Source organism: Cucurbita moschata, unplaced genomic scaffold (genome assembly GCF_002738365.1).
Source record: "Cucurbita moschata cultivar Rifu unplaced genomic scaffold, Cmos_1.0 Cmo_Scf00043, whole genome shotgun sequence".
NCBI lineage: Eukaryota > Viridiplantae > Streptophyta > Magnoliopsida > Cucurbitales > Cucurbitaceae > Cucurbita > Cucurbita moschata.
Window position 1 is genome coordinate 21949 of NW_019268559.1, and position 27878 is coordinate 49826.

The 27878-nt window shown below is 37.7% G+C and overlaps 3 protein-coding genes across 9 annotated transcripts; 1 reads left to right on the forward strand and 2 right to left on the reverse strand.

Moving 5' to 3' along the window:
* The first annotated feature begins 18 nt into the window (after positions 1–18).
* Positions 19–4666, forward strand: LOC111433655 (leucine-rich repeat receptor-like serine/threonine-protein kinase BAM3). Its single transcript, XM_023070772.1, has 2 exons — positions 19–2670; positions 3612–4666. Exons 1-2 carry the CDS (start codon positions 114–116, stop codon positions 3947–3949), a joined length of 2895 nt encoding a protein of 964 aa, XP_022926540.1. The 5' UTR covers positions 19–113; the 3' UTR covers positions 3950–4666.
* Positions 4667–4827: 161 nt separating this feature from the next.
* Positions 4828–19072, reverse strand: LOC111433659 (transcription factor GTE1-like). Of its 6 annotated transcripts, none has more exons than XM_023070780.1 (9): positions 18803–19072; positions 18496–18621; positions 17517–17732; positions 14762–14839; positions 11524–11748; positions 11299–11397; positions 7122–7180; positions 6076–6226; positions 4828–5205 (listed from the first exon to the last, which is right to left on the reverse strand). In XM_023070780.1, the coding sequence occupies exons 2-9, from the start codon at positions 18619–18621 to the stop codon at positions 5011–5013; spliced, it is 1149 nt and encodes a 382-aa protein (XP_022926548.1). In that variant the 5' UTR covers positions 18803–19072; the 3' UTR covers positions 4828–5010. The 6 variants fall into 6 exon arrangements, with proteins under 6 accessions (XP_022926548.1, XP_022926547.1, XP_022926546.1 ...); XM_023070779.1 differs by having other exon boundaries at positions 18496–18649; positions 18799–19072; XM_023070778.1 differs by having other exon boundaries at positions 18496–18649; positions 18803–19070.
* A 1903-nt stretch (positions 19073–20975) lies between these two features.
* On the reverse strand, positions 20976–27717 carry LOC111433657 (DNA replication licensing factor MCM6). 2 transcript variants are annotated; one of them, XM_023070774.1, is made up of 18 exons: positions 27558–27717; positions 27322–27474; positions 27068–27193; positions 26703–26865; positions 26372–26565; positions 25921–26116; positions 25761–25835; positions 25161–25390; positions 23917–24031; positions 23608–23682; positions 23381–23521; positions 22949–23152; positions 22707–22868; positions 22578–22633; positions 22293–22435; positions 22087–22203; positions 21712–21842; positions 20976–21627 (listed from the first exon to the last, which is right to left on the reverse strand). In XM_023070774.1, the coding sequence occupies exons 1-18, from the start codon at positions 27638–27640 to the stop codon at positions 21493–21495; spliced, it is 2499 nt and encodes an 832-aa protein (XP_022926542.1). In that variant the 5' UTR covers positions 27641–27717; the 3' UTR covers positions 20976–21492. The 2 variants fall into 2 exon arrangements, with proteins under 2 accessions (XP_022926542.1, XP_022926541.1); XM_023070773.1 differs by having other exon boundaries at positions 22290–22435.
* Between the last annotated feature and the right edge of the window lie 161 nt (positions 27718–27878).

A 27878-nucleotide genomic window follows, 5' to 3' on the forward strand; every position in this document is an offset into this window, starting at 1 on the left:
CCCCCCCCCCCCTCTCTCTCTCTCTCTCTGAATGTGAGCAGCTTGCCTCCAGAAGCTGGAATAGAAACTACAGACTGTGAGTGATTGAAGTCACTACCACACCCTCCCCCCCCATGGCTGCTGCAGCTTCCCATTTGAGGTTCCTTCTCACCCCTCTGACGCTTACACTTGCGTTGCTCCTCCTTCCTTGTGCCTTCTCTCACTCTCTATCCCTCAAGGCACAAGCTTCTCTTCTGGTTTCCATCAAACAGTGTTTCGATCAACCCACTCCCTTGCTCCTGGACTGGAATGCTTCAAATTACTCTTCCCTCTGCTCTTGGACTGGAATTCAATGCGACCACATGAACACATCGCTAGTGTCGCTGGACATTTCCAATTCCAACCTCTCCGGGACCTTCCCCCCTCTAATTCACAACCTAACCAACCTTCGCTTTCTCAACATCTCCAACAATCAGCTCCGCGGACAACTCCACTGGGACTACTCTCAACTCAAACTGCTGCAGGTATTTGATGCTTACAATAACAACTTCAATGGGTCGCTCCCTACGGCCGTCCCTCAACTTCCCAGTTTAAAGCATTTAAATCTTGGCGGAAATTTCTTTAGCGGTGGAATCCCCCGAAGCTATGGTGCGATGGGGAAGCTCACTTACCTGTCGCTTGGCGGCAATGACCTGGGCGGTCCCATTCCCACTGAGCTCGGCAATCTAACCAACCTACAGCGGCTTTATTTGGGATACTTCAATGAGTTTGAGGGTGGAATACCCTCAGAACTCGGAAAGCTTGTGAATTTGAATCATCTCGACCTTGCCAGTTGTAGTTTACGGGGTCCAATCCCACTCGAGTTGGGGAACCTCAACAAGTTAGACACTCTGTTCTTGCAGACAAATCAGCTCACTGGTTCTATTCCTCCTCAGTTGGGCAACTTGAGCAGCTTGGTTTCGCTTGACCTCTCCAACAACGAACTAACTGGAGAGGTCCCCCTTGAATTTGCAAACCTCCGCCAGCTTTTGCTCTTGAACTTATTCATCAACAAGTTTCATGGAGAGATTCCTGAGGCTCTAGCCGATCTTCCCAAGTTGGAGGTTCTGAAGGTGTGGCAAAATAACTTCACTGGAGCCATTCCATCAAAGCTTGGTGAGAATGGGAGACTGACGGAGCTTGACTTGTCCACCAACAAGCTCACAGGACTGGTCCCGGAGCGTCTGTGCTTGGGAGGAAGGCTGAAGATCTTGATTTTACTGAACAATTTTCTGTTTGGGCCTCTGCCACGTGATCTAGGACGATGCCAGACGCTTGTGAGAGTTCGGATGGGCCAGAATTATTTGACGGGGCCAATCCCAGAGGGGCTGCTTTACTTGCCACAGCTCTCCCTCGTGGAATTGCAGAACAACTACCTGAGTGGACCCCTTCCACAAGATATGCGAATGCGTCCACTCCCATCTAAACTCGCCCAGCTAAACCTTGCCAACAATCGCTTTTCTGGATCCCTTCCCACCTCCGTCGGAAACTTCACAAACTTGCAGATTCTGCTTCTGCGTGGAAACCGTTTCTCCGGGGACATTCCTTCTCAAATAGGCAAACTGCGAAATCTTCTCAAGCTAGACATGAACAGCAACAACTTCTCCGGTACAATCCCACCTGAACTGGGTGCTTGTGTCTCCCTCACTTACCTGGATTTGAGCCTTAATCACCTAACCTCTCCAATCCCAGTTCAAATCTCACAGATTCGCATCTTGAATTATCTGAACCTGTCTTGGAACCGTCTGAACCAGAGCCTTCCGAAGGAAATTGGGTCCATAAAGAGCTTGACTTGTGCGGACTTTTCCCACAATGACTTGTCTGGTCCTATTCCCGAAACTGGTCAGTTTCTACTCTTCAATTCCACATCCTTCGAGGGCAACCCTCAACTGTGTGGATCTGCGTTGAATCCCTGCAACGTGTCAACCTCTAAATCTCAAACCTCAACGCCCGCCAATTCCAAAACTGTTGGGAAATATAAGCTTGTGTTTGCTTTGGGACTATTGATGTGTTCAGTAATATTTGCAGCTCTGGCAATTATTCAGACAAGGAAGGCCAAGAAGAAATCAAGTTCGTGGAAGCTAGCAGCATTCCAGAAGCTGGAATTTGGAAGCAAGGACATCATAGAGTGCGTAAAAGAGAACAACATAATTGGAAAAGGTGGAGCTGGAATTGTGTACAAAGGAGTCATGCCAAGTGGAGAACAAGTAGCCATAAAAAAACTGTTGGCCATAAACAAGGGATCCTCCCATGACAACGGTCTGTCGGCGGAGATACAGACGCTGGGCAAAATCCGTCATAGGAACATCGTGAGATTGCTTGCATTTTGCTCCAATAAGCAGACCAATCTGCTGGTTTACGAGTACATGCCCAATGGAAGTTTAGGAGAAGTTCTCCATGAAAAGAGGGGTGGTTGCCTAAAATGGGGAACCAGGCTGAAGATAGCTATAGAAGCGGCCAAAGGGCTTTGCTATTTGCACCATGATTGTTCCCCCCTAATAATTCATAGAGACGTCAAGTCCAACAACATTCTGCTCAACTCAGATTACGAGGCTCATGTAGCGGACTTCGGGTTGGCCAAGTTCTTGCAAGACAACGGAACATCGGAGTGCATGTCTGTCATAGCCGGTTCTTACGGGTATATTGCTCCAGGTATGTGTCTTGTTTCATGTTTGTTATTTTGTTCATTTGGGCTTAAGCTCGGCTTGATCAGATTCATTCATCACCCACTTATCTTAAAAGTTTGAAGTGCAACGCTACAACTGGCGGTCTGAATCGAATAGAGTGAGTGCCTGGGCCTGCTGCCTGTTTCTTTGTACGTTATTCCTGCTGGGTCGGGGTCGGGGTCGGGGTCGGTGAACTGAGTCTCCCCAGTGCTACTGCCACTGCCACTGCCACTGCCACTGGGTGCTCTTTTAATTCCATTGTCGGTTCCCGAACCCCACAGGCGAAATATAAAACAAACTAAAGGGAGAAAAGTGGAGAGGAATTTGCCTTTGCCTTTGCCTTTGCCTTTTCCTTTTCCTTTTCCCAAATAAAGAGAAAATAGTGGTGAGGATTCCAATTCCAACAAAGGCAAGGGGGAGAAGGAATCCACTAACACAAAGGAAATTTGGGCTTTACCCTTTTTCTTTCTTGTGCTCTACTGTATATTAACTGGAGACATGAGCTTTTGGTCATCTTGAAATCATAGCCCCACCTCTCATTTCCCCAGCCTCGCCAATCCACGCCTCCTTTTTCACTACAACACAAAATCCTTTTTCACTACAACACAAAATTTTCCCAATCACCAAACTCCAAACTATACCTCCTCCTTTTCTTCTGACCCTAAAAACATGGAGCGCCCACAAACAACACACATTTATACCATCACATTCCTTTTCCCTTTCCCCTTTCCCTTTCATTTTCCCATGTTAATTAAGATTAACACTGTTTTTATAGTATTGCCCATTCCTCCTCCTTACACCAATCAAATTCTATAACCTATATTGCTGTACATCCATTGAGTTTTCCAATCAAGCTCAAGCTCTAAATTTGTTTTCTCCTTGTGAATTTTCAAACTAACAACTAACAACTAATCTTTTTTGCAACAGAATATGCATACACGTTAAAAGTGGATGAAAAAAGTGATGTTTATAGTTTCGGTGTAGTGTTGCTGGAGCTTATAACAGGGCGAAAGCCCGTGGGCAATTTTGGGGAAGATGGTTTGGACATCGTCCAATGGACTAAGATCCAAACCAACTCTACTAAAGAAGGAGTTGTTAAGATATTGGATCAAAGGTTGAGTAACATACCTATAGATGAAGCAAAGCAGATGTTTTTTGTTGCTATGTTATGCGTCCAAGAACATAGCGTGGAGCGGCCAACAATGAGAGAAGTGCTTCAAATGCTTGCACAAGCCCACCAACCAAATACCTTCCACATGCATTGACCTCAACTATTTGCCTATACTCAAATATCAACGCCATAGCCAATGATAGATTGAAGATTCAGTTCTATTCTACATGAGCTGCAAACTTAGCCTCTAGTTCACCGGTTATATGATGCTAAGTGGGGTTGTTGTGATCGAAGATGGCATGCCGATGAAAGTTTGTCCTTTTCTTTTTCTCGTTTTCTTTTTCCACATTTCATTTTCGGTTATATATAAATATATATGTGTGTGTGTGTGTGTCAAAGTGGTGATGATTGTGGGAGCGGTTGACATGAAGCTTTGTTTCACTATGCGAGGCACTGCATGCTGCCTCACTTCAATGTAGCAGACAGCATTTCATGGCAATAAAACAAAACACAGCCAATCAAGAGCTACCCAACAAGCAAACGTCAAAGAAGAATTGAAGAGTGACTTCAAACAATCAAAATGATCTAAACAATAACGACAAGAAAATAATGCTGATCAGCACATCAAAACAAGAACGGATGTCTGTGTTGGATTCAAGATAAGTGTGTTCTTCAATAGATGCAACGAACCAACTACTACAACTTGTAATGAGTAAACTGTGTTGGGTTCAAGATAGGTGGGTTCAAGATAGGTGGATTCAAGACCGTTGCATCAATTTCTTTTTCAAGCGGGCTTTGTTAAATTGTCGCTGCCTTGTGGGTACCTTTCCGGGTGGTCAGATCTTCAAGTCGAATCAATTTTCTCTACAAATCAAGTCCTTATCCAATTTGAACATTCATAGTAGACTTCCTTTTCTTTAATCAGTTTCAACTAGTTTCCTGTGAATTTCGGAGCCCTCTGCACTCTATCTTAGAGATAAGAATCAAGATGCTCATTTGGGGCAATTGTAAAAATTTCAACTATTTAAGAAGAGCGTTTATAAGGGCATATTCAATAGGAAGCTTTATACATACACACACACACACACATAACGTATTCAATAGGCAGATGGAAATAGCCACCTGGTGCAAGTAGCTTCATCTTTCTCACTCTAATTACAAACTGATGACTGGATGCAAAGAACGCCATTAGTGCCAACAATAGTCGAATACATATTAGACAACTTTTTTTGTCCTTTTTATAGCAGATTTGACAACGGCATCACAAATTTCTCTTCTCCCTTTCGAGTTATTCTTCTTGTTATCATCAATGTTATCATTGTCGATGGAGTCGATGGCTACAGCACTCTTGCTTTTTATAGCAAGTGCATCTTTAACAAAAACTTTTAACCGCCACAATGTGTACTCATTCTGAACCAAAAGAATGAAAATATTTATCACACCAACATTGGAAGAAAATGAATAGATTACTAGTCATCAAAATATTATCAGAATGAAGTACTCCCCAAAATCTAAAAATGAAGTACTACACTAAACCTTGGAAGAAAATGAATAGATTAGTACTTCATAAACCTTGGAAGAAAATGAAAAGATTACTAGGAAAGACATTATTTTAGGAAAAACCAGTGTCGAAGGGTTTGATCCTTTTGTTCCGGGCGGAATAGCGATATAGCAAAGAGTCTAGAATATGCTTTTTCGTCATAGCCTACTTTCTTCTTATTGTTCACAAGTCGTGAATTGACCGGCATGTGACACTAATTTTGGCAACATAGATCTAAATGCAAGTAATAGTAGTATGTTATGCCAAAAGGGTTCTTAATAAGTTTCAAGTCAAACTACAAGTTTAGTCCTTCAACTAATACGTTAAACGATAAGTTAGGTCATTTAACTTAAGAGTTCGTGTATATTAATACAAAATTAAAAGTTGAAAAACTTATTAAGACACTTTTAAAGTTTTCATATTAATACAAAATTAAAAGTTGAGAAACTTAAAATTTGAAAAGTTGATGGAAACAAACCTAAAAATTTTGGTCTAAGCTTGTAATTTAAATTTACTTTTATAAGTAACCCTCCAAAATTTATCAGAAAGTCATAAACAATGAGGTACTAAAAACTTCTGTGCCTATCTTCAGCATGGGTAGATGATCATGCTATAAATGCCGATGACTAGTAGCACGACCAAAAATGAGCAACGTGCCCAACATTTCCTATCTAACAGTATAAATAACATCATAGAATTGAAATGAAGGAAACATAAAAAAAACATAGAGAGATCATGACCTGAGCATCAATGTCAAGGTCCACTTCCTGAGCAGTTGCTTGAAAGTTTGGATTGTTCTCGGCAACTATTTCTAGGGCCTTCGTGAGATCTTCAGGCGACAATCGGGTGAGAGCTATTCCAAGTTTTCTCTTCTCTTCGGTGGACATTTTCCTAAGAGACATTGTTCCCACACAAGAAAGAGTACTAAGTGGCAACAGTTGTTTTAACATGCCCATGGACGCTAAAAAAGAAGATTTAAATCTTATCCAACACTCATAACATTCAGAATGAATAGGATAAAAAATTGTTCATACAATTTTTCTCTACAAAACATTTTATTAATGAAATCAACTATGAAAATAAGGCATCCGCATGAATATAAATCTAAACATAATAACAATAATTAATCTACATTTAATCTCCATTATCCTGGTTCAACTAGTCTCATCATAACCCTTGACCAAGAGGTATGAGGTCCAAATCCTCGATCTAATTGTTAAGCCAGTCTGTGCGCGAGAGGAAATTATCAACAGTAACCACCAAAGCTCTACTCTAAACATACGGATTTATAATCCAACCCAACCTAAATAGTTTGGATTGGATAGATCAAAAATTTTAAATCAGCTACAGAGTTTTATGAAAACTCCTCAGCCCAATCATATTTGTCTTGATATTAAATAAAGATGGACAGTCTTTCTTTCTAAAGTGATCATCCCACCAAAAAAGATAATTTCAGTGATAAGGCCTATTGCAAGTCGCAAATATAGTTGTGTTGGCTCCATTACCAAGCCAGGTTCATTTAAGTTGGGACCAAGACAACATTTAACGAAACCCATGAATACCCCAAAAACAAACCTCACACAACGATCTCAAATGAGCTAAGCAAACACCACCCCTCTATATTGTTTATTTTGAGGGCAATGATACTGATCTTCTTTCCAGTCATTAGCAAGAAATACTATCCAAATACCTCCCCATGCCACTTGATAATTTTTGCATCCACAACAAACCCACTAAATCTTTCGTAAATTTATGCCACATATAGACATATTTTACAATCACAAACCTGCATCTCTGGATAACCATTTCCCTGAGACCCTTCAAGTTCATATCGGCCTCAGAAATCTGGAAACAATTGTACAATAATTAATTCAGAGCATCAAATAAGGACACAGAATATCACAAACAAGCTGATGAAAAATTGGTATTTTTATTTTTCAAACTGAAGTCCTTTTGAGGAAATCGTGGTAGATATTCCTAAGTTTATTTTGAAGTTTCTATTATTGAAAGTAAATAAGATATTTGCAATTTGGGATCCCGAAGTTGAAAGAAATGGTTTGACCACCATCGTGGTGGATACTCCCAAGTCTTTTGGGTTCCTTAGAGAGAGAAAAGGATTTACGACCTAATAAGGATAAGGTTGGCTTTTAATCTCCGGATTCAAATTTAATAAAAAAAAATCCTCTTTTTTTTTGTCTCCGTTTTATCCTTTTGGTGTATGAAGATCAAAATATCAGCATGTGTAATTTAGATTTAGAAGATCATCTAAATCCCATTGAAGCAGAGGTGATCCCTCCCCCTGAGGATGATTTTCTTGATGATGTTGGCTCTCTTTTTCGTGATTAAGTCAGTCCTGGTGCAAAGAAAATCAGTAATGATGATTTTAAGGATATTGAGAAAGATCACTCCTCCGATAGCCTTTCATGATTTGAGAAGTTTTCTTCCTTTATTGAGAAATCCCTCCTTGCTCTCCAACTATTGCAAGATAGATTTCATTCGCTTCAGTGGTTGTTTTTGTAGTTTCGGATTTGGTATCTCCTTGCCATGTTGAAGGATCTTTTTCATCTTTGTGGGCTCTTGAGCTTTTGGTGATTGCAGCAGTCTATTGGCGGGGTTTTCAACGGTCCTCGTTGTGGCAGCAGTTTTTGGTGTTGCCACTCTAGCCTGGTTGACCCGAGTTTAGGTTTTTGCCGGGTGGAGTATGGAACCTTTAATAGTTGAGGTGTTTGGTTTTGTCTTAAGGTTCCATTGGTCGTTGAAGATTTTGACATTTTCTCACGATGTAAATATCAAAAATCTCTCGGGGTTTGGCAATTGAAGCAGTCATAGTCGGAACTTTTCTAAGGTTTTCCCTTTGAAGTTTGTTTTATATTGGTTCAGTTCTCTTTTGCTTGGTGGAGCGTGGGCTCTTCATCAAGCATTCTTTGGTTCAGTTTATGTGGAGTTTGCTTTGGCTTTAAAGTATCTTAGCAAGCATGTTTCTCCACGAGCTAGTCTATTTTGAATCCGTTTCTCTTGCTTCCTTTTTGGGGTTAGTTTTTCTTAGATTTTATCAGTTTTGTGGTGTGGCTTTTTTTCTTTTGTTATTTGTCTCTCTCTCTGCCGTGTGAGATTGTATGAGCATTACTCTCTCACCTCAAGGTATCTCGATCCCTCTAAAACTTTTATTACTTTCTCCCTAAAAAAAACCCCAAACAAAAGCACAAAAGCTAGCAAACCATGACAAGCGGCAGGTGACAGTTTTCACAAAAGAATTACGAAGAAGATCCTCCACCTCAGTCGACTACATCCTCAAGTTATGAACTAAAAAAATCTAAGTAAAAAAAAAAAAACATAACTTTTCATTGAAAAAGTGAAAAAGAGACTAATGCTCAAGATACAGGCTCCAAAAAAGAAAATACACAGGAACTATGCCTTGGAAAGAGAAAACAAATAAAAGCTAAGATAAAGAATACCCATAGGAAAGTATGATAGCAAATGGGCAATTCAAAGCAGCCACGAGAGAAAAAGACTTCAAAAATTATCTGAGAATGGAACACTGCTACAAAACTCCAAGAGACAAAAAGATCCCTCCAAGAGACAAACTGCATAAATATTGCGAAGGGAGCTGCAAAGAGGAGAGAGAATTCCAACCAAGGACCAAACTTGAAACTCAAAGAGCTTGAAACTAATGCCAAAACAAATTGACTTGGTGCTGTTAATTAAGGAATCAAAAATCACTTCCAAAAATAAAACCATCAATGCAGAATCTTCTAAACTAGGCATAGTAATGAAACTAGCAATATTAATGAGAATGATGAAGATAACAACGTGCTCCTTAGATCAGCATAGGATACCTTCTTGAGAGATTTCATAAAAGAAGTGCCCGAAGAAAAGAAATCAAAGGAATCTTCAAAAACACTTCAACTTTTACAGAGAAACCATCAAAAGGTGGTTGGATGCTTGAAAAATTCAAAAGGCCGGCCTTAATTGATCCATTAATAAGTCATGCAAATAAAGGACTCTTAACACCACTGCCTACAGCAAATTAGAAATAATTGCTTCAACTACCAAGAACCCCACCGGCAATACATTATCAAAATGACCGTATCATCCAACGGATTATCAAAATGTTGTAGATCAATCTCTACACAACTTAAAACTGACTACAGATTCTTCATCAAAGTCAATAAAGCCAAGGGAAGAGTTTTTCTGAAATGAGTCATTGCCTTCCTATGGATTTAGTAAAACATGAACAAAATGAGATCCTGCAACGCTAATAATACACTGATTGGCTTCTAAAAACTGAGTTGAGGCAGAGCTTGTACCAAAGTTGATTGAATAAAAAATTTGGAGCATGATTATTCAATAACAAAATGAGATCCTGCAAGGCTAATATTACACTGATTGGCTTCTAAAAGCTGAGTTGAGGCCATAGAGCTTGTATAAACAGTTGATTGAATAAAAAATTTGGAGCATGATTCTTCAATAACAAAATGAGATCCTGCAGGGCTAATATTAACTGATTGGCTTCTAAAAACTGAGTTGAGGCCTTAGAGTTTGTATCATCAGTTGATTGAATCAAAAGGTTGGAGCATGATTCTTCAATAACATCATCATTAAATGAGGATAGATCAGGGACCTTGAGATGCAAAAGGCTTGAAGACTTTCCTAGTATAAAATTCCGAATATGCATTAATAAAACGGTCTTTTACTTCCTTAATGCTCTGATTTTCTCAAGTGTCAAAAACCGAGGAAAACTCTTCAACCGTTGCCTTAAACGTGGGTCCTACATCAGATAAAGCCTCCTTTGATTTATGAGAAAAGTTAACGGCAGTTGGGACATCAATAGGCGGGCGCAAAGTTTCCTTTCCAAGCAGACTTCAATTAATGCAACATTCTCTGTCTGGATTAATTTTTTTCCCATTGGAAATCGGAGAGAGAATCATTAGCCAACTTTTCCCCTTCTCTCATAATTTTTGTCTTCCCATCTGAGAATAGAGTCGACCCTTGGACGTAAGCAGAACTGTGAGTCAAAAACTCATTATCAACCAGAGGAACATTCATATCGACATTTAAATTAACCATGGTATCTCCTTCTGAAGTCTAATAATTCCTTGAAACTGATGAGAGATTAAATTCATTTGTAATTCTTACTCTTGTATCATAGAAAATCCTTCGTCTTTTATCACCTACAATATTCTTTTTAGATCAATAGAATTTGGAAAGTCATCAAATGACAGTGTTCCCTGAAAAATCCTTGGTATAATGGTCTCCAAAGAAAACTTCCTCTTCCTAACTAGTCAATTGTTGGTCTTCAATCCAAAACTTCGTGCAGCACAATCCTGCCTAAAGAACTCTTACATAAGGCAGTATGAATCATCTCCCAATAAACACGCCAACCTCTTTTATTTACCAACGGGAACCATTACAACATTCCTCTTGCCCTAAGTATTGATGGGGTTGCGTTCAAGAACCCAACCATAAAGATTTCACTTGTTACTAATCTGCTAATCCCAAAATCACCTTTGGCGTGTCTAAGAAAGTGAACATTTGGCGTGTCTACAGCCTTTTCAAGCCAAAGAGTTGCCTGAGACAAATAAAGATGGAAAATAGGCAGCTTCAGACTTTTCTTTTACCGTGAAAAACTCATTATTCGAAAAAAGGATAGAGAAGAGCTTCCCCATGCAACAACTACTTAACTCCATATTTTTTTAGAGACACTATCCAAGATAAATGAGACCTAAAAAAACAGAATTGAAAAGAAAGAACTTGTGATGAGGATCTAGAGAAGAGATCAATGGAGTCCCCATTTTGGTTTGGTGTTTCTGGTTCATATTTTTAGTTGTTTTTTCAACAATGTTTGAAAACTTTAAAAAGCTAACCTATCACTTTTTATACGTAGATACCAATAAATCCTAATAATTAAAAAGTCATTTACCCTAAAAAAAATAAATGAATGAATAAACTGAATAATTCCTAACCTCATTGCTTATATCTCTTGCCATGTTAGCGTAAGTTGCCTCCTGGGCATGCTGCATATCAAACTGAAACTCGACTTCCTCCTCCACTTTTCTTTTTTCCTGGAAAAGCATGAACATTTTCTTTGATGGAAACCACGTTTAATGTTCAAAACTCAGGCTAGTGGAAAACACACAAGTCATTAAAGCATGTAGGTTAAAAGCAGCCATAGATAGGGTAAATATTACCTCCTCGGCAACTTTGGGCAAAAGCTGCAGCCACTTCTCTTCAAATTTTTCCAGCAAGGTTTTTGCCATCACATGAACATCGTTCTTTTCATCGTTATATCTCATTGCATTCTTAAAAACCAATCTCACATCAGCATATATTTCACGGACATTCTTGTACCCAGAACCATCTTTGGCTTCCATTTTGTTTTTAATTGTACTAAAATCCATTGGTTTGTCAATAACCTAAACCAGTAGCAATTGAAGGAGCATGCAGTAAAGATACCATCAACAAAGATGAATAAAGAAAGGTAGATGCCACATTCCACACAAAGTGAAAAAATTTAAAACTAGCATATCTAATCCAATAATAGTCATAAACAAGTGCCTCTAGTATTGCCGAACCGAGGACGTCATTTAGATGCAAGCAACCATCCTACCTACCCAACTAACAGCAGCATCTGCAGCATAACCAATAATTGCAATGCAAAAAACTAAGAAGCAGGGACAAATTACTGCTCCATTATATGCGTACAGATGTGGTCACCAACTCAAAAGATGGTTAACGAAGAGTACAGAAAGCACACAATAAAGTAGAGATGGAAACAACGCCAGTGAAACCAATCTCCTCCCTCATCTCTATGCTCTCTTCTCACAATAATATTTTAAAACTAATACTGCAGGTATAATAAGCAATGAAGCATAATTTGCACGGCAATCGTCAACCATCTGTACATGGCAGCAAAGATGATGAGAGACCTGTAGAGTTGCGAGCAGAATCTAAGAAGCATGAGCATTATAACTATTTAACAAATTTGATCTGACACATAGTTTGGAATGGGATATTTAGTACAACTTCCAGTACCTTTTTTAATGGCCATGGAAACATCAAGATCAAACATAATTGGCGAAGTATTTTGAATAGTTGAAGTACAAGTAAAAGAGGGATATCTGAGTTTTTAAGTTTCATTCATCGAAGTCCCAACTTGACCCTGTGAAGGATCAACTATCTGGTCTTGGTTCCTAATTGAATTTTCTTTTACTATAAACCTTAAAGATACATTTAAATTTATTCTTTCCCTATAAAAAGAACATGTAATTCTATAAAAATAAACAAGAAAAACAGCAAGCTAATTTGAACTTACAACAAAAACCAATGGTTTGATTTTGCAATTTAAAGGTTGAAAATGTTTAAAGATACATTTTAATTTAAAAATTAAAAATAAAATAGCTTTCAAATTTCAAATCCAGCTGCCGGCCATCTGAGCTTCTAAGGAAATGCAAAGCAGAATCACATGGAGGCAGGGATGTGATTATATATAGTATTATAGTATTATATATCCAAGACTAGGTTGGGAATTCAGCTTGGGCTGGGGCCTTGTGGATGTCACTAGGGAAGGCAGGCAACAGAAATATATAATATTACAGTATATGCATGCGGTTCAGTGGTTTTGGGTTTGATTTCAGAGCCCAAAACCAAAACCAAAACTAAAACCAAACCACATATTTCGATTTAAAAAAACCCAAATGACCCAAACCAAACTGCAAACTGCATAAACTCAAAATTTGATTCAGTTTGAATTGTTTTATCTTTTTTTTTTTTTTTTCTATTTTGGTGTGCATCCTACCTATAGGATTGATTATTAGGAAACTATTGCAAAAAGTATTTTTATCTCTAGCAAAAATTTAGATGGGTCACTTCACGACCTTGGTATAGAAATAATTTTCTTAATGGAAAACTTGAGGAAGTGTTCATGAGCTTACCATCAAGTTTTTAAATTAATCTTGAAAAAGGCAGAGCGTGCCAAGTAAAGAAGTCTCTGTATACGCTCAAACAATCTCCAAGAGTATGGTTTGATAATCATTCTACTAATAACAAAACAACATTTTTTATTGTTTATGTACATGACATTCTTCTTATATGCGATGACAAAGTAGAATTGGTGCCAAGAAGAAAGTAGAATTGGAGCCAAGAAGAAAGTAGAATTGGAGCCAAGAAGAAGCTTGCAAGTGAGTTTCAAATCAAGGACCTAGGAACACTAACATACTTTCTAAGAATGGGGCTTGCAAGATCCAACAGTATTTTGTGAATCAAAGAAAATATATCATTGATTTACTTGGAGAAATAAGTCTACTCGAGGAAAAAAAAAAATGATATAAAAAAATTATGAAAAAACTCATCTATTTGTCTCACACATGTTCAAATATTACTATTGTTGTGAGCAAGTCAATTCATGCCATCGCTAGGACCAATTCACTTTGAAGCTTCCTATAGAATCTAATGATATCAGAAGTTAAAAATATATATTGTTTAAAAGTACAATCATTTACAAGTTGAAGTTCATACAATAGATAGAAGGTCTACTCCTAGCAATTGTTTCACCATTGGAGGTAACTTGGTTACTTGGTAAAGCAAAACACAAATGTAGTGGTCAAAAACAGCGTCGAAGTCGTATTCAGGGCTAGGCACGGTATTTCTGAAGGTTGGATAAAAAGGCTACTTGAAAATTTTAGAGTTTTTCAGAAAGCACCCATATGGGTTGCAACAACAAGGTTGTCATCTCCATAGCCAGTAATCCAGGTCAACATGATAGAACAAAATATTTTTTAAGTTGACAAACACTTCATAAAGGAGAAAATTGACACTAAGTATTTGTTATCTCCTAATAATTTCGCCCATAATTCCATTTAACATAATAAGAGAAAACATACGAAAGTCACACAAGACGAGTAAGTGACGGGGAGGTGGAAGGGAGTTTCGGGAACAAAGCCCCCGGATTTCAAAGTTCAGCCCTACCCTCCCGTCTTTTCCCTATCTAAGCTATATCAACAACAAATACTTCATAAAGGAGAAAATTGGCATGGTTGTGGTTTGTGTATTCCCTTATCTCCCAACAACAGAGCAGATTGTTGCTGTTTTGACTAAAGGACTGCCAAAAGTACAATTTGATAGAATGATTGACAAGCTAACGATGAAAAATATATTTAAACAAGCTTATTGTGTTGATGCATTATAAGTGTTGGTGTATTATTAGTAAATATTACTTGTAAATACTTAAATTAGTTTATAGTTTATTTTTATTTTTATTCCTCTTTCCTTTTTGCATGGGTCTTTCTCCATCATAAGAGAGCTATATAATTCTTACCTTTAATTCATTGAATACAAAAATAGTCTATTCCATCAAAATTCAGTAATGAAACAAATTCAGGTCCAGCTCCATATTATAAGCATCAGTACATTAAGGAAAGGATATTGTACCTCGTAATAGTCATGTAAGCCAAGACCTTCAACATCGACAGGGTCCAAAAAGGGCCATGCCCACTTGTGTTGACTGATCTGTAAATTAACAAGTTAAGCAAAATTATTGACACTTGAAGAGTTAATGTAAAACAAAAGAACTAAGAATTATCCCCCAGATATGATGAAAGACAATTGCAGATTTTAACCCTTAGACAGGCAAAAACCGTATCCAAGCAAGTAGATGCTTAATGATTTGATGTCAAACAGCCAGAAGTCTCTTGTACATTCTACCTAAGCGACAATATTCCCCTCTTGTTAGAATAAGGGAAAATATGCAGAGCTAAAAGGAATGTATGGAGGAATAGCTAACTAGACGGGGAGTTATGCATTTAAGCATCAGGTTTGAAAAAATGAGGGCAAAGGAGAATTAAAGTGCGACTCCTTAAAGGCATCTTCTTCAACTCTGCCAAGGAAAGTATTCCTAATGTGGTCATAAATGCTTGGCATATTTACACCTGCAAAGCAATCCAAAGCAAGAATCCACACTCAAACCTCTTTTTGTTGTTTTGTTTTATACAATGATGGTGGTGAAGAGTGAAAATCAAGAAACAAATGTTCTACAATCATCCTATTAAAAAAAATCTTCAATTTTCTTTATTTCTCTAGGAGTTTGAGGAGAGAGGCTTCATTGACTACGTCATGAATAAAACTCACGTTTATTTGTTGCCCAAGGAGAAAAGAATTATGCTCAAAGGGTGAAGAGTTTTAAACATATCAACCAAGTCGCCAGCTTGTACAAGATTTTTGCCATGATGTTGACTGGAAGGATGAACGGTTTTTTCTTCTACAATTCTGGTAAATTAGGAAGCTTCTGTGACTAAGAGACATTTTAGAAAAAGTGCTCAGAGGAAATGAGACAAATGAGTGTACGACAAGTAAAAAGGATATTATTTTTAAAATTGATTTTTTAGAAGGTTTGCGCTCATGCGAATTGGAAATTGTTAGATAAAATGCTTTGGAAATAGGTTTGCTCGGCAAATGAAGATCTTGGATTTCTTGCATATATTTTACATTTTCTTCTATAGAAGACAAGAGAGAAAAGACCTCTGCCTCTAAAGGGCTTAGACAAGGAGATTCTCCCTTTTGTAGTGATCTTAGATGTTTTTTGTAGACTTGTGGAAATGGACATCGAGAAAGGGGCAGTGGACCTAGGAGAAGTATTTCTTTTCTAAGGGAGGGAGGATGACTTTAGTCAAGTTGACTTCAGGTGAATCCCTATATATTTATTGTCTTTCGTTTAAAAAAAAAAAAAAACATGGAGAAATGGGCAGTGGACCAAGGAGAAGTCTTTCCTTTCTAAGGGAGAGAGGATGACTTCAATCAGGTGAATCCCTATACATTTCTGTCTTTCGTTTAAAAAGTAAATTGTAAGATGCTTATCATGGAAAGATTAGTGTATAAAGAGGGATGTCATCTAGAGAAATAGGAGGTTAGGCATAGAGAATATGGCACGAAGGGACTTAACTCTCCTAGCCACAAGGTTGTCACACTTACATTTTGAGACAAATGCTTTGAGACATTGGATAATCACAAGGAAATACGAAGGTCAGTTGATCATGATTATGGACTCTAAAGCTATATTTAGAAGTCCATAGAAAAACATCTCCTGTTGCATCCCCTCCTTGAACATTTCATTAAGTTGTTCATGGTAAACACGGCTCATTATTCATTTTTATATGATTTCTAGATCAATAGTAATTTCCTTTCAAGTTCTTTTCATACACCTCTATAATTATTCACTTCAAGCATGTTCTTCAGTAAATTTCCATTTTTGTATTATCTCAACTCAATCTGCTTCATCTCTATTTTTTGTTTCTTTTCCTTGATCTAGAATGCTAAATTCCGAAGAAAGCGAAGTTTTGTGCTTGGATTGCTTCTTTGCTGATGTTAAACGTTATGGACTTATTTCAAACCTCTTATCCGTGGTTATAGGTCCCTAATAAGGTGAGATGTAAAAGAGGTCTAAGAAGGATCTCGAACATGTGCTTTGCAGTTGCCACTTTGCATTGGTATACAAGAAAGAAAAAATGGTTGCTACTTTGCAATGAAACTAGCTAGCAATTTCTTGGAAATGTTTGGAGTTAATTTGGCTCCTACCAAAATTCATGGGGTCATGACAGGAGATGTTCATAATAAAAGAATCTTTAGGGGTTGGGATTAGGCTTGAAATACAATGCATTTCAATCGCTCTCTGTGTGTTCTTGTGCGGAACATTTTGTAATTATTCTTTCTTTTTATTGTAACCAATTGGAGCGATCTCTGTAACTTAACTTTCTTGTATATTTATGCATTCTTTATTCTTTTCTTTTTCTTTTCTTTCTGCTTTGCTCCTTTGTACATGTGCCGTTATATTTTTCAGGCACGTCCTTCTGTACATTCACTTCCTTGATGAAAGCTAGTTTCTAATCAGGAGGAGGAGGGGATGCAAATTTAAAATACATTTTAAGAAAGTAAAAACTCAAGGCATTGGCATTCATAGTTTTACATCAGGAAAAAAAGTAAAATTTATAAATTTATAGATTTAAAAAAAATTTAAAAATCCACCTACCGACCATGGTAAGTAAAACTACATTGCAAATCAGGCTCTTTATGACGAAGAAGCCTGCTTTTAATCATTTGGTATCTTTTCCCTCCATAATAAAACAATCATTGAAGTTCAGATTGCAGCCCAACCCAAGAACCATAAAGAGAAGAAAAAAAAACTTAAACTCACCTGACGGAAAATTGTAGCAAACTGACGCATAAGCTCTTGCATTCTCTTTGCAGCCGCTCCTTCCCTGCGTGAGGAGTCTTGCTGTTGCTTCCTGATACTGGTTATATGTTTTTCCTTGTCCTTATCCTTCAAAGTTGAACTAGCTTTTGAAATATTCTGCTGGGCATCACCTCTAGCCAAATAGAATTGTTCAATTTCAATCACTCGCTTCTCAAGCTGCAAGATTTGCTCAGAGCTAATAAATTATCCGAGTAGAAAAGGTTGGCAAAATTATATAAGGTTGATGTGCATGCCTAAGAAATAAGAATTAAGATAAACAAATTTATTCAATATTAAGGTACGTTTGAAGCGGACAATTTTTAAAGATGCGAGATCAGATTCTCTTTGCATTGGTAAGACACACAATGCAGGAGGAGTATAAGCCTGAAGCAGTTTTTTAAACGATTTAAAAAGTATGCGTAAAATTAGCAACTCCCCTCCTCATATATATATAATAGCTGATGGCTAAAGGAGGGAGGATTAAACAACATCAGTTACCATAAGTTAAAGATAAAAAGTAAAAACTGATGCCAATTAACTAACAAAATAAAAGTTAAAAGCCTACTTACATCACATAGCCCAGATTGCTTTTCTTTGGAGTATTTTAACGAGGATGATATGTTATAAAAAAATATATGTATAAATGAAACTTCCGATGAGCTTTTTGTGACTGATATTGTGATCAGTGAGACCCATATTACCTTGGTTATTAAAAACAACTAAATACATTATCAACTCTACTGTATATTTCAGTGCCTACGATGCTCTATTTTGAGGTCTTATCTTCTCCTGTCCAGTATTTTCTTTTCTAAAGCTAATGCACTTTTTATTATTCAAGGTTGGATGTCAAAGACGATAGACAACGAGTGCATATGACATGGATACAGAAAAAGCCCTGGAAAAAAAAAAACTTCTTATCAATCTCAACTGAGGGCCTCACCTTATCTATCTGAACTGAGATCTCGTCAACACGATGCATAAAGCCCTCCGCTTCTGCAGCATCACCAGTGTCGTTTCCTTGTCTAGAATCAACAAAATCTGGAATTGAAGAAGGAACCGGTTCCATCTGACAAGAGCGCGACCAAATTTGAGCTCTGAGCATGAAAATTGTGTAAGTGGGGCTTGGTGATCGGTAATAGCGTCTAACCATGAAAAGGTGGTTTAATCGTGTCGAAGGAACAAAGAAGAGGAAGAAGAAATTGAACCCTAGAAATTAATAATAGAAAACCAAATTCCTAGTTACCTACCACTTCGCCCCAGGCCGACGATCAGAAGGCGTACGAAAAACCAAATGTGTTGCTGTGCCTGTGACCGTAACTACTCGTTGTAGCTACATATATACCTTTGCAGTGACCATGAATCCATTACACGAATTACGCGCGGGTGTAGTGTATACTTCATTCAGAATAGGTGTTGAATCATGTTTCAATTATAACTCAGAACCTTTAAAATGGTTTCAAATTAATCATCCATCTTGCAGACGCTTAATATAAATATGGAAACATGGCATAGTGGAGTTCTAGTCACATTCAAAGTTTTTGGGAACAAATTTGGGGTTTAGAATCAGATAATCTTGTCTTCGGTGTTTGAGGAAAATAAAAAACGTTGAGGGATAATTATACCACAAAGGACTATACAGTATGAACGAAAAAGATGAAAAACAAACAAAGAGAACCATTATTGCTCCGTAGATTTCTTAGTTTTTAGGATAAAAACACTTTTCCTTGGTAAGCTTTTTTTTTTATACAAAAATCTATTACGAAATTTAAGTTTATTTGTCCACACAACTCGTGTACACATGTTCAATCTTCTATAACTCTATCTAACTTGCCTCTACACTTAGACTAAGTCACTCGGCACCTTGTATATTTTTTAATTTATATACTTTTTATTGTATTTAGGCTGTAATTTAGGTGTACTCTAATATGTTGTATATATATTCACATTATGCTAAATAAAATATCACAGAAAAACTTTCTTGGCATCGTGTCAGTGCTTACCCATCCTATCAATTTAAAAATCCCTAGTCGCTATCTGACGACCACGAAGTTGGATCACTTCTGCTATCCTTTTTTTTTTTTCTTAACCAACAGATTCTAAATCCCAAAGTTAAGTTTGACTCAATTGCAGACGGTTTCCTTAGGGTTTTAGCAGATATTTGCAAGCAGGTAGAACAATTTTATACACAAGTTTCAGCACAAATGGTGAATGGTGAAAAGATTGATTCTACCTCTCCTTAATATTTTGGTTCCGGGGATCAAACATATAATTTAATTTGTCATGTTTTATTGACATTTGATATTGTGTGGTCATGAGTAATGACACTCTCATTAAAGACTTGCATAAAGTTTGCGTGTCGGAGATGGGATGATTGGACTGCAGACTCCATGCTTGTGTTTATGGATCATGAGGAGCATTGACTGAAAAATTATAGCAAGGTTCCTTACGAAAATGTGGCAAAGAAACTTCGGAATTATCTTGCAGGTTTAGTGTTGCTAACGATCAACCAATTCAACCGTTAAGGTCATCTATCAAGAACTTTAAGCAAAATCTTAAAACGTTACATGCTTGCAAATGTGGACTTCGCATTTGTGATGTTTCCCATCAATTCCAACAAAAAAAAAATGTTGGAATTGATGATACCTTGTGTTCTCCTGGTAGATCTTAGTCTCCCGTCTCAAAACTCATTACCATCGTTGGATGGTGCCTATTAAACTCTCATACAAGAGGAGAATTCTGTGATATGACTCACAATAAAGTTGTTCCTGCAAAGAACCATGTTTTTCTTATTAAGGGGCATGTCTATACGGAATATTCGATAAGTGCAACAGACCAGACAAGTCTCACCTATCTCCTACTTACTGCAAACAACCTAACCATGATGTGTCCACCTGTTTTAAAATCCATGGATACCGTGACTGGCGGGAGTCGCGATCAACAAATGGGAGAGGAACGACAAAGACTGTTCTCCAATTCTTTTCTTTTCTTTTCTTTTCTTTTCTTTCTTAAGAGGGGATGGAGAAGAAATATGTTAGGCAAGAAAGGCAGCTTGGTGTAATGGAAGGAGTCTATGGCCTCGTCAGCCACAGCAGACTTGTGTGAAGCGAAAGTGCTTATGTTCAGAATCCCTTCCTGATCTTTGGAAGAATCTTAGATTTCCAATAACCCATATTGATTGATGCCTAGAAGCAAAACTAGAACAAGAAGTAGAGCTAGAACATCTTCCCAAATAATAACAATAATAAAGAGCTAGAACGTCTTCCTAAATAATAACAATAATAATAACAACCGAGACAATAGAGAGAGAATCAGAATGTATAATACTTCAGAACTAGAAAACCAAGGCGGGCTAGTTATTATTTACTCAACGCAAAGGCTGTGAAAGTACATGGCGTCGTGTCCTACTTGTATAAAATGGAATGAACAAATTACGGGCTTCGCATTGCATACCATTCCTGTCTGTCTCCAATTGTAAAGTACAGAATATACAAACATAAAATTACAGTGTCGATGCAATTGTAATTTCCAGTGATGCATGGCACGCTCATGTTTATGTTCGGGTACAAAACTATAGCCATTCCAATGTGCATTCAAATTTTATAACTTCAAAATAGCAGCTCGCTAGTACGACCCCAACCTTAGGTTAGTTATAATGATTCATGACAACGTAACAGTATCTATTGGGCACTTAACCAAACCTATATCAAACCAAGTCTACAATATTTAAAACTAATCTCCTACATTCGTCAAATAAACACGAAAGAATTTACCTCCACAGCCCCCAGCCGAAAATGATTGTTAATACTCAGTAATAGACTTTGGAAGACCAGTTTCTTGTGGTCTTAGAAGACCAATTTCCACAACGTACGCTGAATTAGCCACAATATTGATAGAGATCAAGAAAGCTGGAGGTTCTCAGATTTAAGAGCGGACGTCTTCAATCAACGACATAATTGGGAGCCACAGCTAAAATCCTGTTATCCTTAATTAACGATGGTTCGCCTTCAACCCCGCCATCTACTGGCCTCCCGTCATCTACAACTATCAAATGGCCTTCCCTTACTATCAAACTCTGAAAAACAGGCCATGTCATGTGAGCTATTGGCACAAATCATGTCTATTAATGATTTCGAGTATATCACAAATACATGTTTACCTCAATAATACTTCTAATTGTTTTAACTTCTTTTTTTGCCTCCTCCATGGAGCTATAGCTATTCTTCTCGTTCTGCTGAGCCACATACCATTGAATCAGATCTCTCTGCCTCATTCCCGCCAGCTCAGTTCCTGAAGCACATGGAAATTTGAACACTTATGATAATAGTAAAAACATAATTAATATTCCTGGACAACACATTGTTGGCCAATTCTTCAAATCTGTATTTCAATTAAGAACCCAAATCAATTATCAAAGCAACGGACATCTAGGATATGACAAATTTGACTAATATCCCAATGAATATCCATTTTGCATATCAGAGTTATCCAAAACCTTCCCCTTAACATCTTGAAATGAAAGGACATAGAGTACCTTCTTGCATCACAGATTCTTCGTGCTGTCTGAGGCGCATGACAAGGGCTTGGGTAACCCTCTGAAAATATTCATCACTCAGGAGAAGTTTCTTCTTCTCATGTTGACTGCCAGAACCTGAATCCATTTCCGCAGCATCATAATGAGGTTAATCTATAGGAAAGTTGCATAGATTACAGTGAATATGATCGTTAAAATCTCACCACCATTTCCAGAAGTTGGCTCTGTTGCACCATTCCTAGGTTCAGCACCAACCTCATGAGGCCTATTGTCTACATTATTATCACCATCTCCACCTCCATTAGTTTCTTCTTGAAATTCAGATAGGTCAATCTCGCTAGATTCCACACTGCAAGGTAGCTGATAGGTCAATCTCACTGATAGGTCGTTGTTAATTAGATTAAATGGATTACAGTACGAAAAGACCACCCAAAAAGTTAAAGAGAAGTGTGGATTGACAGGAAATCTTCTAAGCTTTTTGGGTAACTTGCCTGATGATTGACGTTTTCAGTAAGGTCACTGCTAAACGCACATGGCGCGATTGAACCTGTAAAAGCAGTTCTGAAGTAAAGTTCCAAAATCATTACCTAACTAGAGCAATTTTCCCTAAATGTACTCACCAAAGTCTCCATATAACTTCGTGCAATTGCTTCGGACAGCCTTATTAATGCCTCGAGCTGCCTAACTGTCATGCGATAAGCAACCCTACTTCCAGGAGTTGTATCTCCTCTGCGAAGAGCAACATAAGAGTCCACCAATACTTTTCTGGCTTCTAAACTTAACTGCATTATTTAAACACTATCAGAGGAGGTTCAACGGATAAAGAACAAGCACAAAGTTAAATTAAAAAAATAAGAAAGACCTTAGGTTTTAGAGTTTTTGCATATGCAATATAACGCTTCAACTCAGCAGTGGTAAATGCAGGAGAAAGAGCGTCTTCATGCTTCTGGTGTACTCTCACAATGTGGTGTGCAATGTGGTAATCTGTTTGATCATCTGGGTCATCTATCATCACGTACACAAGGTCAAACCTTGAGAGAATAGCAGGAGGCAGAGCAACATTATACTGTAACAAGAATAAAAACATATCAATGAGATAGGAAAACAATGACTTCAAATCAAATCACGAAACTATTTCAAACATTCCATGCATAATTTTAGTTTTGATCGAGAATCCCAGCTCCAAGTTGACAATTTCATACCAACTGAAGTCATAAGAAGTATGAACAATAGTTTATATCTAGAGCTGTGCTCCTTTCATGAAATTTCTGTGATAGATGGCAACCACTCTCACCTTTAGTGGTTTAGATTTGTCATAGCGCCCTCCTGTAGGATTAGCAGCAGCAAGGATTGACGTCCTGGCATTTAGTGTTGCCTGTATTCCGGCTTTCGTTATGCTTATGGTCTGCTGCTCCATAGCTTCATGAATTGCAACCTTCAATAGCATGTGCAAGTCAGATTATCATAGAAAATGCATGAGATGCAGAGCCAAAGCATTAATAAAATATAGCCACAAGTTACCTGATCCCTGATGTCCATTTTGTCAAATTCATCAATACAGCAAATGCCATTGTCCGCAAGCATCAAGGCACCAGCCTGCAATAAAATTATAATGCATCAAGGGAACTACACAAAATGGTAATACATGCACTAGTTGTAAGTCTGTGCTAAGATTCATAAGCACGATATACGGATACATCCAATACAACAAGATGAATTGTTGTAAAAGTATATATATTTTTGTAACAGAACTGTGAAATGGATGTGGTGCATTTTAAACTGGACATTAGGAAGAATGGCCCTCCAGATGAATATTGAATAAAAGGCTACCTCAATACAAAACTCTCCTGTTTCTGGCTCTTTGGCTACAGTTGCAGTTAATCCAGCAGCAGAAGAAGATTTTCCAGATGTGTAAACTGATCTTGGCACAATACCTGACGTATACCTGTGGAAAGAAGTCAAGAATAAATGTTTAAATACAATATGGTGAACTAGTCTACTGAGTTTTGAAGTGTTCACTTTGGAGAAATATTTATAAAAAAAAAAAAAAAAAAAAAAAAAAAAAACTGAACATGGGTTGGTCTAGTGATAAAAGGGTTCTCAATACCAGACGTTGTGGATCTCAAATAACAGTATCATGTGTAATGTTTTTAAGACAAGAGGTGCAATAAAACACAACAATCCACCGAGGACTTAAAGTGAAAAGGGAGAAAGTTTTGCTTTGATGCATATTGTTAAATCGTCAATCAACCCAATGGTAAATTTAATTATATCAACACTATAACACTCTCCCTCACTTGTGGGCTTGAAAATCTGTAAGAGCCCAGTAAAAGTGGAAATCAATATTAATTGAGGAGAAAACAACTTTTCAAGGATTCAAACACAAAACCTCTTGCTTTGATACCATGTTAAATCACTAATCAACAAAAAAAAAAAAAAACTTAAGCTGACGGGCTATGGTAAATTTAATAATATTAACACTCTAACTCACAGCATAATAAAAATCAATACATATAGATACATGCATGCATACATATATACATAGATTATATCTATCTATCTATCTATCTATCTATATATATATATATATATATATATATATATATATATATATATATATATATATACATACATACATACATACATACATACGAGATAATGAAATCTTAGATGGATTTTTAAGAGATTGCTCAAAGAGAAACTACAATCAAGATATTTCCTTTCCCTTCAGAGAAAAATAAAAGGCTTAAATATGGTAAGGACATGTGCCCTTGTGGTGAGGTGGCCCATTTCGTGCTTCAATTTTTGAAACAATGTTCATCGGATGAGTGGACATCCAGATTATAAATAAATAAAACCCTGAAAAATGTTGGACTACTACAAAAGCTCCACTTGATGGATGGACTATTCACTTCAGTCCAAATATCAAAATACCAAACACAAATTTATGAAGCATCAACTACTAAGGAAAAAACCATACCTGATACCGTATTCAAACTCTACATGAGTTGTTAAACAGTTTAAATTTTAAACTAAGAACCAAAATAGAGTGGAGAAAAATAACAAAAACTTACTTAAGAAACTGAGATTTTGCACAACTTGGATCTCCTACTATACAGACATTGATATCACCTCGAAGGTTAATTCCTTCATGGGTTAACTTGTGGACACCGCCTAACAGCATTAGCAGAATTGCTCGCTTGATATCTTGATGGCCAAAGACTGCTGGTGCAATGCTATCAATAAGTCTGTTGAAGAAGTCAGGGGTATTCCTCATTCTTTGAACTTCATCAAGCTCTTCAGTCTGTAGGATTTGTTAATTAATCAAAATTCAGGAGAGCTTGGGTAGCATATGCTGGAAAAATGTAAACCTTCTAGTTTTGATTTTACTAGGACCTATGTACAAATTAAGTGTTCAATAAAATACAACACAAACTAAACTATCTATAAGCTTCTTGGAGTATCTACACAAAAGTCTAAAACGTAAACTAAGGATTTAGTGCATCAACATGTTTTTCAATTATAGTCAGTTTAGTGCATAAGCTATCACTGAGAATAAAGTTGAAGTGGCCAGCAGCATCCTACTAGTTTTTATATAATTTAAAATTTGAAGTAAAATGCCTAGTGTGTATTACAAGCAGGAAAAAATTAAAACTAGATATTGCAAAACTGACGGTGAACTGTTGGTTGTCTTCATCCGCATCCTTTTTCCTATTTCTGATATCAAAATCCCTTCTGCCATCTAAAACCTGAATAAAGCAATGATAAGAGTTGAATAATAGAAAATCCTGACTGAAGTTGATAATTGATAATTAGAGAGGAACGAGGGCTAACCTGAACTGAATTGGCAATAAAGGCTAGGCGGTAGGACAGGTCCCTCACTCCTAGGGCTCGTAGACCCCTCATTCCTTCATGTCCAACCGCAGAATTTTTTCGCTCTGAAGCTTCCCGACGACATTCTGCTCTTTCTCCTGGAGAGGCTAATGCTAATATATCTGGTATGACAACTACTGTACCCGTGAAGATGACCCTGTGTCGATGTATGACAGGAAAGGCTTAGATAAAATTACTGTACGGAAGTTACAGTGTCATGATTTTGTAATCATCCATTGGGTTGAACACTAAATATGATGCCAGAAAAGTTGGGAGTTGTCATGCTTAAGAGCCATAAGAATGTCAACCTTGCATAAACTAGATTCTTGCCAACGAATGTTGGAAGTTAACCCTATAAACAACTCGGAAGTACTAAAGGACAATAATTGAAAGCCAAGGTAGTTGTTCTTACGTGTCTCCAGCCCTAGCACGTTCGACCATTTCATGGCGGAGAATTACATCCAAAGATCGTGGAAGAGAGCCAGCCGGTATCTCCTTTGAAGTCTCTTGCATTCGCACCCTCTGCCAATCAGCAAATTTACTCTCTTGCCGAAGTAATGCCCACTTTGTTCTATTCGAACAGGTTGGGTTCATGCATATTGTTGGCTATAATTCAAACAAAGAATGGTCAATAAATATCTACCAAGATTTATCTAAGTGCTACCTGAAAATATTTGAGATATCTTATGAATTGCGAACTGTGACGTGAAAAGAATAAAAATCTATTGACTTGTAACACAGACCTCCGTGTACTTAAATTGTTGTTCGACGTTCTTAATAACATTCCCACATTCTAAGCACTTGAAGGTCCCCTGTAGAAGCTCTGGTCGGACCTCACTTGTCCGCGTCACCACTCCTGTCACAGATACTAATTTCCCAATTTCTGCAGTGGTCAATTCTCTCAACCTATAGTTTGGGAGAAAGATGCCATCGAAATCAAACAGTGACGTTTTAACAAGGCTTCCAGGATGCTCGTCGAGTTTAGAGATGTATTGCTTAGCTAAGGTTTGATGAGCTATATGCAGGGGGTGAAGCTATACCAGAACATTCACAGATTTTCTTTTTTCTTTTATGGAAAGTGAAACTAAGACAAGGGCACATGAGGTACCTTTTAGAAACGGGAATGTTGAAGAAAGCGACATTTATGTCCTTGAAGGGGTTATCGTCAGCGATGAAAGAAGGATTATGCTCCATTACGAATCGCTTGCAAGCGTTCTTGAGGTATGGTTCAAACCTGTCGATTCAAGGAAGAAGGCAATCATACAATGTGATATTACGAGACCGTCTGGAAGATTAGAGATTTGAGGGGCAAAAAAAAAAAAAATAAAATAAATAGAAAGAAATTGAAAAGTAAAGCAAGACCTGAGATATTCGTCGGCGATTGCTACGTGAAGAAGATCATTGGAGCGCATAAGGTGAGAGAAATCAATGAACATGGTGTTAGATTCGCCAGCCATCATAGCTTCTATCTCTGCCTCGTAGTAAGGGTCTCCAGAGTTCCCAACGAGGCGAAAACTGAACAGAAATGCAATCGTTGGTGAGGGAAAGGGAAGGGAAAGGGGATTGAAAAGGTGAAATGAAAGAAAGAAGCAGCTCACCTCTTGAGGAAGTCGAAGAAAATGTTTTCGACAAGAACAGACTTCTCATCCACGAAATAACTACCAGCTCCATGGCTCTCCATATCTTCACCAGTGTGTCGCTGGAGAAAGATGGGTTGAAGGATTGTGAGTGGAAAATAAGGGCAAATGTTTGTTTGGGGTTGCAGTCAAGTAGTTTGGCGCCGAAATGTCGCAGTTTCCCGCCAAAACCAAGTGGATGACCAAGGCTCCACGGGTTCTGGGCTATGCCTTGCCGGGTTGAGCTGCAATGGCCCATGGGCTCTATTTTCTTATTACTCTACAAAGGCCCATGGGCTCTAT

Bases quoted from the DNA above. Each gene is read 5' to 3' on its own strand.
- LOC111433655 (XM_023070772.1), top strand. From the start codon at position 114: ATGGCTGCTGCAGCTTCCCATTTGAGGTTCCTTCTCACCCCTCTGACG. The intron at 2,671-3,611 runs GTATGTGTCTTG...TTTTTGCAACAG, and splicing joins TTACGGGTATATTGCTCCAG to AATATGCATACACGTTAAAA.
- LOC111433657 (XM_023070773.1), bottom strand. From the start codon at position 27,640: ATGGAGAGCCATGGAGCTGGTAGTTATTTCGTGGATGAGAAGTCTGTT. The intron at 27,194-27,321 runs GTCTTGCTTTAC...TTGAATCGACAG, and splicing joins ATCGCCGACGAATATCTCAG to GTTTGAACCATACCTCAAGA. The intron at 23,153-23,380 runs GTGAGAGTGGTT...TTCTTGTTACAG, and splicing joins ACAAATCTAAACCACTAAAG to TATAATGTTGCTCTGCCTCC.
- LOC111433659 (XM_023070776.1), bottom strand. From the start codon at position 18,705: ATGGTTAGACGCTATTACCGATCACCAAGCCCCACTTACACAATTTTC. The intron at 7,181-11,298 runs GTTAGGAATTAT...AATTGTTTCCAG, and splicing joins CAAGAGATATAAGCAATGAG to ATTTCTGAGGCCGATATGAA. The intron at 5,206-6,075 runs GTCATGATCTCT...CTTTTGGTTCAG, and splicing joins ACCTTGACATTGATGCTCAG to AATGAGTACACATTGTGGCG.